General features: G+C 38.0%; 1 protein-coding gene and 1 long non-coding RNA gene across 4 annotated transcripts in view; one reads left to right on the forward strand and one right to left on the reverse strand.

The window, feature by feature from the left end:
- Nucleotides 1-1,590: 1,590 nt before the first annotated feature.
- On the reverse strand, nucleotides 1,591-3,778 carry LOC143124585 (uncharacterized). Of its 2 annotated transcripts, XR_012987053.1 has the most exons (3): nucleotides 3,687-3,778; nucleotides 3,394-3,458; nucleotides 1,591-2,034 (listed from the first exon to the last, which is right to left on the reverse strand). It is a non-coding gene; the product is annotated as an uncharacterized LOC143124585 (long non-coding RNA). The 2 variants fall into 2 exon arrangements; XR_012987052.1 differs by lacking the exon at nucleotides 3,394-3,458 and having other exon boundaries at nucleotides 3,687-3,775.
- A 329-nt stretch (nucleotides 3,779-4,107) lies between these two features.
- Nucleotides 4,108-13,986, forward strand: part of LOC143124584 (cytosolic phospholipase A2 zeta-like) — an 87,619-nt gene continuing 77,740 nt past the window's right edge. For both annotated transcript variants that reach the window (XM_076286226.1, XM_076286227.1), the window contains exon 1: nucleotides 4,108-4,198. In XM_076286226.1, the coding sequence (XP_076142341.1) occupies nucleotides 4,190-4,198 (9 nt within the window). In that variant the 5' untranslated portion in view covers nucleotides 4,108-4,189. The remainder of the gene's footprint in view (nucleotides 4,199-13,986) is intronic.

The following is a 13,986-nucleotide window of genomic DNA, read 5'->3' on the forward strand; positions in this document are numbered from 1 at the left end:
GTAGCTAGTTAGCATGGTTAGCATGTTAGCATTGCTAACATTGTTAGCATTGTTAACATTTTTAGCAAAACTGCTAAAAATGATTAGCTAAGTTAGCTAAGTAACATGGTTAGCATAATTAACATGCTAGCATGTTATCATGCTAGTTAACATTTTTAACAAAACTGCTAAAAATGATTAGCTAAATTAGCTAAGTAACATGGTTAACATAGTTAGCATGCTAGCATGTTAACATGCTAGTTAGCATTTTTAGCAAAACTGCTTAAAATGATTAGCTAAGTAACATGGTTAGCATAGTTAACATAGTTAGCATAACTGCTAAAAATGATTAGCTAAGTTAGCTAAGTCACATGGTTAGCATAGTTAACATGCTAATGAGCATAGTTAGCATAAATGCTAAAAATGATTAGCGAAGTTACCTAAGTCACATGGTTAGCATAATTAACATGTTAACATGCTAGTTAACATAACTAATAAAAATTATTAGCTAGGTTAGCTAAGTCATATGGTTAACATAGTTAATATTTTAACATTGTTAGCATGCTATTTAGCATAGTAACTTGGTTAGCATTGTTATCTTTGTTAACATAGTTAGCATAACTGCTAGCAAACATTGGAGCCATTCCAACTGTTAGTTATCGTCAACTATCTGCCTAAATAATTTAACCATTTCAATTATTAACTGTTCAGTCATTCCAACTATATTAAACCTTATCTACCAAGCAAATAATTTAACCATATGAACTCATCATATTTTTGCATTTTCATGCACTATATTTCCTTCAGGAAATGCTTTTCTAGTTAATAACATTAACGTTACAGTTTTTTCACTGTACTGAGTGTTCCTAAAGTACAGTAGTATTTTTCTGTCATACTTATGAGACTTGCATGTATGCGCTTGATATATTGGTGTATACTGATGTGTTCGCATTGTAAACTTGAGAAAGTCTAGCCTAGTACTACTTACCGTTCACCTACTTACGTCAGGCTGAGAAAAAGTACTAGCTAGCTGGAGCACGCTCGTTCAAATGTAATCGTGGGTGCTATTATTGGGTAAAAAATACCAGGTTTATTATTTCTTTAGCTTTATTCATGCATGACTCCTTTTGTATTTGTTTGTTTAGGTGCACATGTGGAAATTGTGCAACAATGCTTTCAGAGCCTGAGAATGTATGCTGCCAGGAGGTACCACAGATAACATGATCTTTCCTATACTTATGTGAGCAATGTATGATTGCAGACAAGATGCCACTGCAGATACTTAGCTTATGTTATGCATAATAGGTTACAAGACGGCTGCAGCAGCTGGATGAAAGGCCTCCATGTATGATAGGCAAACAGGTTCTAAACCTGGACGGTCTAAATGTGTACTCACTGCAGAATGCATGTAACATTTACAGGGCTGACTACGGTCCTTTACAGTTATGGGGAATAGAGCAGTGAGTTATCTGTAATAACCTACTTACATTCACTGTTCATACAACACAATAAAGCAAATATAGTCTGCCAAAACCTCTCAGATTTTTTTCTTAAACTTATAGCCAAGTATTTCCTTAGCAAACTGTATATTACACAAATTCACATGAAGCATTTTACACATGCAATAAACATTTATTTACCACTGTCATTGTACATAAAAATACAGTATTGAATGATTCACTGATTCCAAATTAGACATACATCATAAAACCTTTTGACTAGCAATGTTCATTTTTCTCAGTCGTTACAGGTATTAAGCCTACAGAAGTTTTGTGAGCTGGTGCTGGGGCTTCCTTGGTAGAAAGATACGGGTAGTGATCGCCTCATGTGTCGTGACGGGAGTTTCCTGACGCCCATGAAAGATATGTAGGCTTCAAACTCCCGCCCCTTGATTGAATCTTGAGACATAGCTGGCGATGACCTCCTCCTTGTCTGGATGCTCATATTGTGAAGACAGGTCCGGCGGGATGTTTATCTTCAGAATCTTGTCTCCATACGATGATGGGTCAACAAAGACTTTCTCCATGATCATGTCCATCAAATCATCAACATACCCTGTGCAATACACATACACACAAAAAAGTAAAAAAGCAATATAAAATGCATGGTCACTAGCAAATAGCGTAAAAACATTTAGGGGTTTGTCCAGTCCACAGTACTGCTTGTACGCAAGACCGTATGGAACAGGTATTACACTAAGCCATTCTTTACTAAAACCGAGTAGAGTATAGGCTACACACATCTGCAGTTGTCTATTAATTGAACAAAGTGAAACTAACTTCACTGTGGTGTCATAGTCAACGACAAAACAGTTCATTAATGGGTTACCAGCAAAAAAATAGCCTGAAAAAAGCAAAACTTCCCCCTATAATGTTCAAATGACTGAATAAATAACCTAAGGACATTTATTCTGCAGAGGAATTGCTGCTTACATCTCGTGACGGTGATGTGTTTCATATGCGCCTTTCGCTATAGACCAGGCTTTTCTTGGTTAGTGGCATAATGCTTTTTAGACGGTATAAGATAACGATTTTTAGATCATGTGCCAGACCACACCTTATGTCGGTAATTGCCACACCCCTGGGCGCATTATTTAATAAAAGTGAAGTGTAAGATATAGAAAAAAAACATTGCGTCATAATAATATGCTTTGCGCCAGGTTTTGCATCACGAAAATAGGGCCCTTTATCTCACTCTCTTTGAAAATAATGGGTATAGACTGAAATTGTATGAGAACTGAATTGAAATCAAATAGAACACAAGTTTCTTCATTGATGTTATGAAATGATATTTGATATGGAATATGATGAATGACATGAATACATATCAAAATATCCAATTCAGTTTACCTTGATGCCTATTTTCTGTGTCAATTTCTTGTCCTATTGCTATAAACGTTTTATGGTCAATTGGTGTAATAGATTTATGTCAATTGGTGTAACCAGTATTTTGTCTAAAATACTAATAATGTACAAAAAAATAATATGGATAATGATTTAATACTCTACTGTAATAATGGTTGTTTAAACCATTTTTACTCAAATGGTCAAAGAATAGACAGAAAAAAAGATGTTTACAGCATATGGTCTCTGTACATTGAAAAACCCATATCATTTAAATTTAGAAATAAATATAATAAAACATACTCATAGGATATTACAAAATATACTAATAATTTCATTAGAGCAATGAACTCTAGGAGGTGTGAAATATTAGATATTTGTAATTTTTTGTGGTTACACCATTTGACATATTAACAGGCTGTTCTATCTTTTGTTAGAAAATAGCATACAGGTCATATTAAATAATATGAATAGGCCTACAACAGAAATACAAAGTATACACTTTAGCAAACCACAGGCATGTTTTGTTTTAAAGGTTTAAACATATTTTTAATTTTCTCATCTTACCAACCTTTAGGCTATCGGTCACTGACCCAAACCGGCCGACTTCTGTGGAAATCAACAGGTGTATACAGACTACAATCACGGACAATAAAGATAGCAAATTAGCCTTTAACAGTTTAATATATTGTCCACACACATACCAAGTTAAAAGATTTCGTTCCTGACCATCAAGTTAAGGGAGGGAGGGGAAGTTGCGTTAACTCCGACAACACTGCTAATAACACATTAGAGGCAAAGGATTGCCGTTTGCAAACGGAGATCAATTAGACTACGAAAAGGGTTTAAAATAAACAAGCCTACCTCTAGCTGCTTTAAGGCAGACACCAGACTCAACAGTGCTACACCGGCCTCAACGCCGACAGAACAGACCAAGCTCTACAACACGGAAGTGGAGATATACTGGATGTAAGAGCAATCGTGCACGCTTAGATCAGCCAGCACAGATAAACGTCAGGTAGCACCTTACTCGTGAGAGCATTCACTTGATGGCGGCTTCACCAGCCAAGTTGTGATTCACGCCAAACTACTATGCGCCCTGGAAGACGAGAAAGAGAGAAAATAGCACATCCAGGTAGCAATTTACGTTCCTAGATATAAGTCTGCCTAGGTCCGCCCCGTAATTAGGATGATGAACGCAGCCACATCAATCCAGCACAGGGGGAGAAGGAAAGGAGCCCAATAATAGGGCGTAGCCCAATTTGCTACACCAGGACGACAGGTGACAACTCTTTGCCACGATATAGGGTGGCGCTTGCCACTTCAGTTTCAGACTGATATTGGTGACGCACCGAGAGGCTACGATCATGTCCAAGGTAAGCAGACAATAAGCCATCGTAATCATAGTATAAAAAAGACAGCCTATCCACTGCATTAGACTATGCTGGGAATCGCATCGTTGATATTGTATGGCAAGCGATTTTATCATTTACCCGCTAAATTTGACTATCTGGAATTAACATTGTAGATATCAACAACGTCTTTCTGACTAGTCGCAATTCCTACATTTTGGATAGTTGGAATTGTCATTCAAGATATCTGTAACGTAATTGTGACTAGTCGAAACGTCAGATAGAGATATCTGTAATTTAGTTTTGACTAGGCAAAACTGAATTACAGATATCTGTCCTCACGTCATTGAAAACAACATTCAACTCGTCACACATCTTAAATGGCAATTGCAGATATCTTTAATTCAGTTTTGACTAGGCAGAATGAAAGGTGAAGATATCTCAAACGTCATTATGACTAGTGCAAATTATTGTGCAAGACGTTGCTCTTTAGTTCCGTAGCAGAGCCCGTCTATTTCTAGGCTAGTCCATCTACTTATGTCAGCTATTTTCCCCTCCCCAACATAATCGAAGAAAAAGTGGGCTTATTTCCTTATTTCTATGAATGGAAGAAGAATAAGCAGGCTGTAATGTCGTAGCCTACATTAATTAGTAGGCCTAGGCTACTAAATTCACCAGCACCAGCTACAGGAAATTCCATTCATAATGGTGTTGGCTGTAATCGAAAAAATCAAAGCAACATTGAATCATCAATTCTTGCTGCCAGCTCCTGTCTTGCATAGGCTGCAGCATTAAAAAGACGATTAAAAACTCCTTCGCCCTCTGGCTGCTCTGACATGGTGCTAATTACAAAGTTAACAGTTAACAGGTGCTATGTGATTTGATGATTTGAACAACAACACGCTCTTCTCCCGCCTAAAGTGGGATGCGGGCCTAATTTGCATAGCAATACAGATATCTCTAACGTCATTTCGCCTAGTCAAAACTCTAATTCAAGATATCTATAATTACATTTTGACTAGGCAGAATGAAAGTTATAGATATCTCCAATTTCAGATATCTCTAATCAAAACTCATTTAAGATATCTATAGCCTAACTTGATAATAGATATCTACAATCAAATTATGACTATCCCTAACTCCAGTTTGAGATATCTACAACGTCATTTTGACTAGTCAAAATTCCATTTACAGATATCTACAATGTCATTTCGCCTATAGTCAAAACTTAATTCAAGATATCTGAAAAGGAACATGTAGATATCTTGAATTGAAGTGAATTAAAGATATCTTCAACTGGAGTTATGACTAGTCAGAATCAAATTGTAGATATCTCTAACTGGAATTACAGATATCTACAATTCAATTGCAGATATCCGTAATTCACATAGTGGATATCTGCAACTGAATTGTAGATATCCGTAATGATAAACCCCATAGAAATGAATGGCAAATGTGGCGTCATTTGTCCTAGGAAGAATGTCTTTGTGGATATCTGAAATGACGATTATGGATAGGAAGAATTCAGTTGCGGATATCTAAAATGTTCGTTTTGACTAGGCAAAACTGAATTACAGATATCTGCAATAGGCCTACATATCCAGTCTAGCGGGAAAATGTTAAAATCGCTTGCCATAATATTGACTACCTGATTTTAATCCAATCGGATCCTCCCTAACCTTTAATTTACGCAAAGATTGTTGCCTTGTCCTAGCCAGGGGTCGGCAACCTTTTTTGCCTGGAGAGCCACTTTTACCAAATGTATTATTTTTTTTTTTTGTAATTTCAGAAGAGCCACATAAAGACGGTTACAAGAAAAAGTTTGGATATTTAACGTAGGCTACAGTTACTTTCATTCAACATAGGATTTTTAAATAGCCTACATTTTGTACTAGTTTTAATGTGCAAGTAACTTGAAATGTAAAGTGGAATGACAGAAGTATAGGCCTTAGGCTTCCCATAGGCTAAACACCACCGCCTATTTTTCCAGTGTCTTTTGGTAGGCCTATGCAAAGCAACATATTAGTTAACAACACAACACTCAATTTTCGTTGACATGTCATTGGCGAAATTGAACATTAGGCCTACCAGAGATTAGATTTGGTGATGGCCTTGGAGTCTGGCTGGCTCATATTCAGTGAGGTGAAGTTTCATGCAAGAATTGAGGCTGTCACCATTAGGCGCCACTCCACGCAAAACTGTGATATCCATAACGCCAACTAAATACCATGCCATTGTGTTGACGTTATGGATGTGACAGTTTTGCGCGGAATTGCCCTTAAACATGAGCGCAGGTTTGTCTTTATATTTTTCATATGTGAGAAAGATTTCTTACATGCAAGTGAAACCGAACAGGTTTAACACAGCAATACTAACTCGTTGCAGTGTGCGATATATAACGGGCAGTTCATTTCGCGTTTTCAGAATCAGTCTTCGAATGGAAACTTTCCCATTTCAGCCTTGTGTTCGCGCTCGCAAGCTGTGGTCGCTGACGTTTCCTTTTTGACATAATTCCTTATCTAGCCTACAGCAAGCGCACACATCAACAATAACAATTAAAGTGTTCTCGTTGACTGAAATGGAGGGAAATCGGTGATTTTGTTTGATGCCATGCCAACGAAGCGCGAATGTAACAATATTGTGCAGCTACGGTTACGGAGTTAAGTGAGGTGGAAAGTTATAGCCTATAGGCTAAATTACTTAGATATTACAATATTACATTTTGAAAATGAACGAACTAAAATAAAATACATTTTAATTCAATACTCATTAATTAATTTCAAAAGCTGAGCCGAATCAGAGGGATCAAAGAGCCGCATGCGGCTCCGGAGCCGCGGGTTGCCGACCCCTGGTCCTAGCCTATGAACGTGAGACTGACTTCTGCCACGAAGTTCTCGGTATTAGCATTTACCACGTGCTTAATGTCTGAGTTGATAGTCTAGTTCAGTGGTCCCCAAACTTTTTCTTTCGAGGGCCAGCTCACTATGCCTGGCTCTATACATGGATTTCTATGGAACGTCACGAAAACATGCGTGCGCAACCAGAGGCAGAAAGCACCACAGAACAGCATAGAGCAATGCAAAAGAGCAAAAGAATAAAATGAGTTTTTGTGCTGAAAACTGCAATAATTCGAAATCACGATGGCTAGAGAATGTTAAATATTTTCAATATCCCTAACGGAATGCATGTCTTCGCCAAAAATGACAAAATACGATGTTATATTAATAATCCAAATGAACGTCAAACTTTGAAATATAGTCTGAAATGAGATGTTATTATCATTGAGACAACAGGGGTATACAAAAAAATCCGATTGTAGCTTACAGCAGCCGACTATTTAGGTTAAGTTTATAACGTTGTGGACGGCCACCAAGCGTCTTCTGCCTCGCGGCTGCGCGCGCATCTAGTTTTGTTGGTAAACGGGAAACCCGTGTATAGAGTAGGCCTAGCCTATATTAGTAACCATAAATAGCTTGTTGTGAACAGCAGTCTACCTAAGTTGAATATTCCATTTACATTTAATCTATAGGCTATTGCAATTTAATACCATTGTTAGCTGTGTTTATATTGCCATCATGCCATATCAGTGTAAAATGTAGCTCAAATAAAATAATACTAATAAAAAGACTTTAGCATTTCCAAAAGTATTAGCAGGGAGTCCTAAAAGTAAATTTTAAACTCTAAAATCTGTGTCTTTGCATACACAGCTCAAGTTGTGAACAAGCAATATCCTACAAATAATTTAAAGTTCTCAAACTATGAGAGTTTTATGAAGTGGAAACATCTGAAATGACCACCATTCTAACTTTCACTCACCTAATGAGAACTTTGTGAACTCTGAACATTTGAACGAGTGAATAAAAAATATAAATAAGTATACCAGAAAGTTCCAGAAATATGACTTGAATAAAAGTTAGTTATTTAGTTATTATTATTAATTAATTGATAAACTTTTAGAATACTTTGAGCACTGATGCAGTCAGCATAGGCCTCTTACATTGTTTGCAGGTTGACCCAGAGCCATATAAAGGTGCGACAATGGGTGTTTAAAATTCGTGAAGGTCATGTGGTTCATGTAAACTTCAAAAAGTTCCCGGAAGTGATTGACAATGGATTAGAATGCGTTAAATAAGCTACTGTTCAATGAGAGACAGAGCCACAATTTTGGGTAATTGACAGACAATAAATGCATTGATATACAATATTTATAACACAGTGTAATTATTGTGTAAACTGTAGTTATCCTACCATTGCAACAACATTAAATTAAATTCCAGACCGTAGCCTGCTAAATATCGGAAGGTGACCTTTTTTTCTCCCTTTTACGTATAGACCTCTCCAGAATAAGTCCCGCCTCCGTAACTTACGTATCCATCTTATTCTGGAGAGGTCTATGTGTCACTTAATTCTTTTAATTCTTTAGAAAACGCAATAGCACCCACCCCATAAGTGTAGCCTAGGCCTATCTAAATTATCGTTATAAAAAAAAAATGACCTAGTAGGCTACATGACTCAAGAGCTGTAAACAGTGTTTTTGAGACTGCGTGTAGCCTACAAAAGCGCAACGTTTACTCTGGTTGTTATTCACTGATCTGAGATAATGAGCGAACTACCTTAAGTAGGCTTAGCTAGCATCTCGGGAGAATAAAAAAAAAAAGTTTCAAAGTGACATCTCTCCAGTGTTATGGTGGGCATGTTAAGTTAACCGTAGCATTACCTACACAGTAACCCCATGGTAATGCGATGCGAGTGATCATAATAACATATAAAACGTGATATAGTCCTTGATAAATAACCAGGCTATGAACTCATAAACAACAGCATTTTGTCACCGTTTGTCATTCACCGTGCTGTGAATACAGCATTAAGATGCTAGGCTAAAGAGCTTGAGATTCAGATAACCTGCATGGTTGTGCTCATTCTGTCAGAAAATAGCAATTTGATCAGCGATCATGCATCGTATCAGCGCAAGCTTGGTTTGAAACTGGTTTCTGGGGATGGGGTTTACACGATCCTTCACTGGGCTAGTGCCTGTTGTGTTAATATGACCGTGCTGATGCTAACAGCTGCAGATCTATATAGGTTCTCTTCTCATGCATATTAGGCTAGCTTTTGCCAATGAAAATGAATGCAACATAAAAAAAACAGTAGGCTACTGCTCCTAACTGAAGAAACGTTTACGTTACTGTAAGGAAATTATTATTATCATTGTATAACCATTTGTGTAAGCAGAAATATTGTTGTGCTGAGTTCTAAGAATAGAGAGTTCAAGTTAAATGTTGTTGTGCTGAGTTCTAAGAACTGAGAGTAGGCTACAAGTTAAGTGTGCACCTTGACAGACAGGAACCGCACCCTGTCTGTGTGTGTGTGTGGGTGAGGGTATGTGAAGTCGCTATGTCTTGCTTCCTATTTTCTGTGTGCATATGTACAATAAAAGACACAGCTTTTGGGCTGCAGAGTCAGAGACTGATGGTGTGAGGAATTCTTCCTTAGGCTACAATAGCAGGCTCTCCTCTTGGTACCAGAGTTTGTGGGCAAAGCCATACTACGTGTTGGGGTTAAATTCCCTCACAGTTACCAACAATGTTAACAACAAACTCAGCTTCACTGCTGCAAACAAAGTTGCCTATATGCTTCGCCATATAACGAACCAGCTAGCCTTGTGATAACAAAATCTTTACCTTTTGTTTAGTCCACTGAAAGTTATCCACATATCAAACGATTAAATACACAGGAGGAATTGTTTTGGGGAAGCAGTTGCACTATATCCCACTTTTTCTGCCTTTAAGCCACTTAAATCCATAGCCTAGATGAGCATTGCGCATACCTTACAACTTGACGTGATTGTGAAGCTAAATGCCCAAGAAACGTCACGTCATAAAAGTTGTAGGCCTACTAAACGCAAAAACTTAATGACTTGTTTGTGGTGGTGTAGTGCTGCCTAATTGAAATGGGATAGGCAAGGGTTATCTTCTATTCGGCTATTCGGCACATTTATTGGGCTTTTAGCCTCTTTTAATTTATTTGATGAGGAACTGATAAAGACTGAGCAGCAGAAAAGTCATAGTCGATACATAAATCGTTTATTATTATAATTAGGCTATTGATAGTACTATTACTTTACTACTATTACTGTTATTATTATTATTATTATTCGGATGAGGCAAAGGAATGTAAATCTGAGTCTGAAATGTTGGCTGCAAACAGTCCATACTGCTGTAACTGCACTGCTGCTATTATTAATTGTTAACTTCGGGGAACTATTTGAGGCTTCCATACATGGATTTCTATGCAACGTCGCGAAAACGTGCGTGCGCAAACAAGAGGCAGAAAGCACCATAGAACAGCATAGAGCAATGCAAAAGAATAAAATAATAAAATGAGTTTTTGTGCTGAAAAAAATACTGTTCCCAGAACGGTTAATTTCGTTCCTGTCAGCTGTTTAATGCTATAGAATTATGTCACATCTTTCTCATCCAGCTTAAACCAAATGTAATAATATTACAACCATTATTACATAATAATAATTATATTATTAATAATAATTAAATAGGCCTACAATTATTTCAAATGTGTAGTTTATTGTTAAAAGATAAAATTTCCACACAAACGTAACAACATTATTAAGACACGTGGTTATGCCACTGGGGCAACAACAAATTCCAAATGTCGGGGGGAAAGGCCATCCAGTAGGCCTAATGTTCGCTAGTCCATCATTAACGTGGAGTCGACAAATATAACTATTGATATTGTGTTTGGATGTTATTATCATTGAGACAACAGGGGTATACAAAAAAATCAGATTGTAGCTTACAGCAGCCGACTATTTAGGTTAAGTTTATAACGTTGTGGACGGCCATCAAGCGTCTTCTGCCTCACGGCAGCGCGCATCTAGTTTTGTTGGTAAACGGGAAACCCGTGTATTAGCTGCCATTGTTGGAAAAAAATGGAACATTAGCATCAATGGAGTTGTCGCAACTCTACCTATGGCCAGAGAATGTCTAATAAGGGGAGAACCTTCACTCTCGGAACGCTTCCGGTGTGGTACTGTATCTAGGGGCGCTCGTGGGCGAGTCCAGAATGAATGGAGGTCTATGGAGCTGTACCCCTCATAATCCCCTTTTCTCGGGATATCATTTTTTTTCAATTAATTTGAATATTGTATTCGAAAGGGGAGGCAAAGACAATACACTTGGTGGAGTATTATATTTTTTAAAGTCACTTAATTGTTCTAAAAAGCCTGTCAAACGTGTCAATGACGTCATTCATTAGCATGATCATAGCATAGCATCAATGCTAGCGTGTTATGGGCAACAACGATCCAACCTGTAAGAAAACGAAAGGACATGACTCTCGGATTATTTCACTTTTGATTGATAATCCATATCCATTTTGCGAAAAATAAAATTAAATCTGAGTGTTTCAGTTGTTAAATAGGTGAAAACAATAAATGTAGCCATGTAGCTCCATAGGACCCCATGTATTTTGGTCTCGCCCGCGATCGCCATCTAGGTGAACTCTGGTGAACTGCAGCCAAATTCGGTTTGTATGGGATTAATAGAGAGTGGGGAGGCTTTCCGTAGACGGGCTCTGCTATGGCTCTGGGTCAAGAGGGCAGGGGAATTCCCGGAAGTTGAACCACTCTGCTAACCCCATAGAACGCCCATTCATTTGGGATTTTTTTGAAATCCTATAACTTCATATAACATATATCAAGTGCCCACATTGTAGCTTCTCTACATGAACAAGAAGGCAAAACAGGCTCAACTACCTTGTACGTAACGTTGGGTTCCCGTAAGAAGAATAGTTAGCATGTCCGGTTGTAGGGAAGCTAGCTTTTGACGTAGCTTAATTTGACGCAATAGAGCTGCACAGTCCCGCCCACAGCCAAAATGCGGTTAGGTGCCGGATGTAAGATTCATATTCATTTGTCCCATTGACGTTTGGAAAAATCCGTATCTAAAGAGTTTTACAGCATGTCTTAGGCTAACCAGCTATGGCATAACTAATAAGCATACAACATATCATTTCGAGTGAAAAAACGAAGAGAAAATCCAAAAAAAGTCAAAGGTACAAGACTGTGTACATATTTTCATTTCCGAGCGAAGGAACTACTCATCCCATAAACCACCGCGCCTCACTGAATAATATAGGCAAAATCGGCACGATTTATTTTGCCATTTCCAACCGGCGACCGCACGCGAACCCTTTTCTCTAAACAGTGATTTTTATATAGTGAATGTACAGTTAATAGCAGTTATTTCAGGAGTAATCGTGTAAATAATAGTGTTTTGATATTGAATTTTATATTTATCATCGTGTATTTTATATCGTATGTGTGTGTGTGTGAAAGCGGTTAACAGGTTAACGTGACAGTGCTTCGTAACGTTACCTGACTCATCCTATGCTGTCATCACTGCTCAGTCGGGCTGATGCATGGACTGCTCTTGGACCACCATATTCAGCTTATTAATTTGCAGTGAATTATTACACAAAATGTTTATTAAATGCACAAGTATTCCCAGGTTAATGATTGATATGAATCATACAGTATGAAGGCTACAGTAGCCTAGCTAATGTTAACTAGCACTGCTAGCAGCATTAACGTTACCAACCTCCCTGCTCCCTCACCACAACTTTGTAGGTCTTGTCCCTCATGCTGGCCCTTACAAAACCCACAAACTGACTCTCGGACACACAACAGTCAATAATGTGACCCGATTTTAAGTGGCTTTCACCCTTTGGACACTCACTAAAACATAATATATTTCATACCTGTGTTGCAGCATGTAGGCTAATGTTAGCTGCATTATGTAATGACATACAATGTCGGAAATGCTAATAGACTGTCGGCTACCTGAAAAGTTTGAGTGTTTAAACTAACATTTACAGTGGTCTATTTGATAGTGTATTGGCCCTGACTAAGTTCGTGTGATGTATAAACCCCAATCCTTGTTGATACAAGTACCAATATTCGTCAAGAAAGTTTTTAATCACATTAAGATTTTCGCCATAGGCAGTAAAAGACTCCGCCATCTTTGTCAATATTTTTCGCTGAGAAAGTTTCAAACCATAGATATATACACTAGATGTCGCCTTGACTACTGCTGTTCATTGGAACGAATGCATCAATCGAGACGCCATCTTGCTTCAGTGATCCACTCCTCTATAATGCATTAGCGTCAATCTGGGCAAAGATCTAGCGAAAATAAAATCACCATAAATCGTCAAAATCTCAAGCAATTATCTAGTTTTTTGGGTTGTTCCAACTGACAGGCATGTATTTATGGTTGAGTCTAGAGAAAACTAAGCTTAAGACGATAATAAAGATACATTTTACCCGTCTAGCCCCATAGACTCCCATTCATTCTGCACTAGCTAGCGGCGGCCCCTAGAGGAACAATGAGTAAACTGCAACCAGGTTCGATACAATGAAAGTAAACAGACTCTTCGTAGACAGGCTCTGGTTGAGGCCACATACTCCTCGTCTCGTTTACTCATGTAAGTTGTAATCTCACCAGAAGTTGCTGTAGATCTGTAGAACATTTACCTCTGCTACTACATAGGCTACGCCAGTCGTTACTTTTATATGCATGGGTCAGTGCCATGGGCAAACGAGATGTAGCTGAATTCATAAATGACAAAACCATGAGAAAGGTGATTTTCTTACGTTTCAACAACAAAGAAGCCGATCTGCCATCATTGTGAGAAGTTCCCAAATTTGTCGCTAATCGCTAAAAAGGTTTTCTATCGCTGGGGATGGCCAAACGTCGCTAAATAGGTAACGCTGACAATACAGGAGAACTAGTTTA

The sequence above is a fragment of the Alosa pseudoharengus genome, unplaced genomic scaffold, assembly GCF_046254945.1.
Source record: "Alosa pseudoharengus isolate Yale_2024_CS ecotype anadromous, Long Island Sound unplaced genomic scaffold, YU_APseudo_1.1 YU_APseudo_1.1_scf_15, whole genome shotgun sequence".
Lineage (NCBI taxonomy): Eukaryota > Metazoa > Chordata > Actinopteri > Clupeiformes > Clupeidae > Alosa > Alosa pseudoharengus.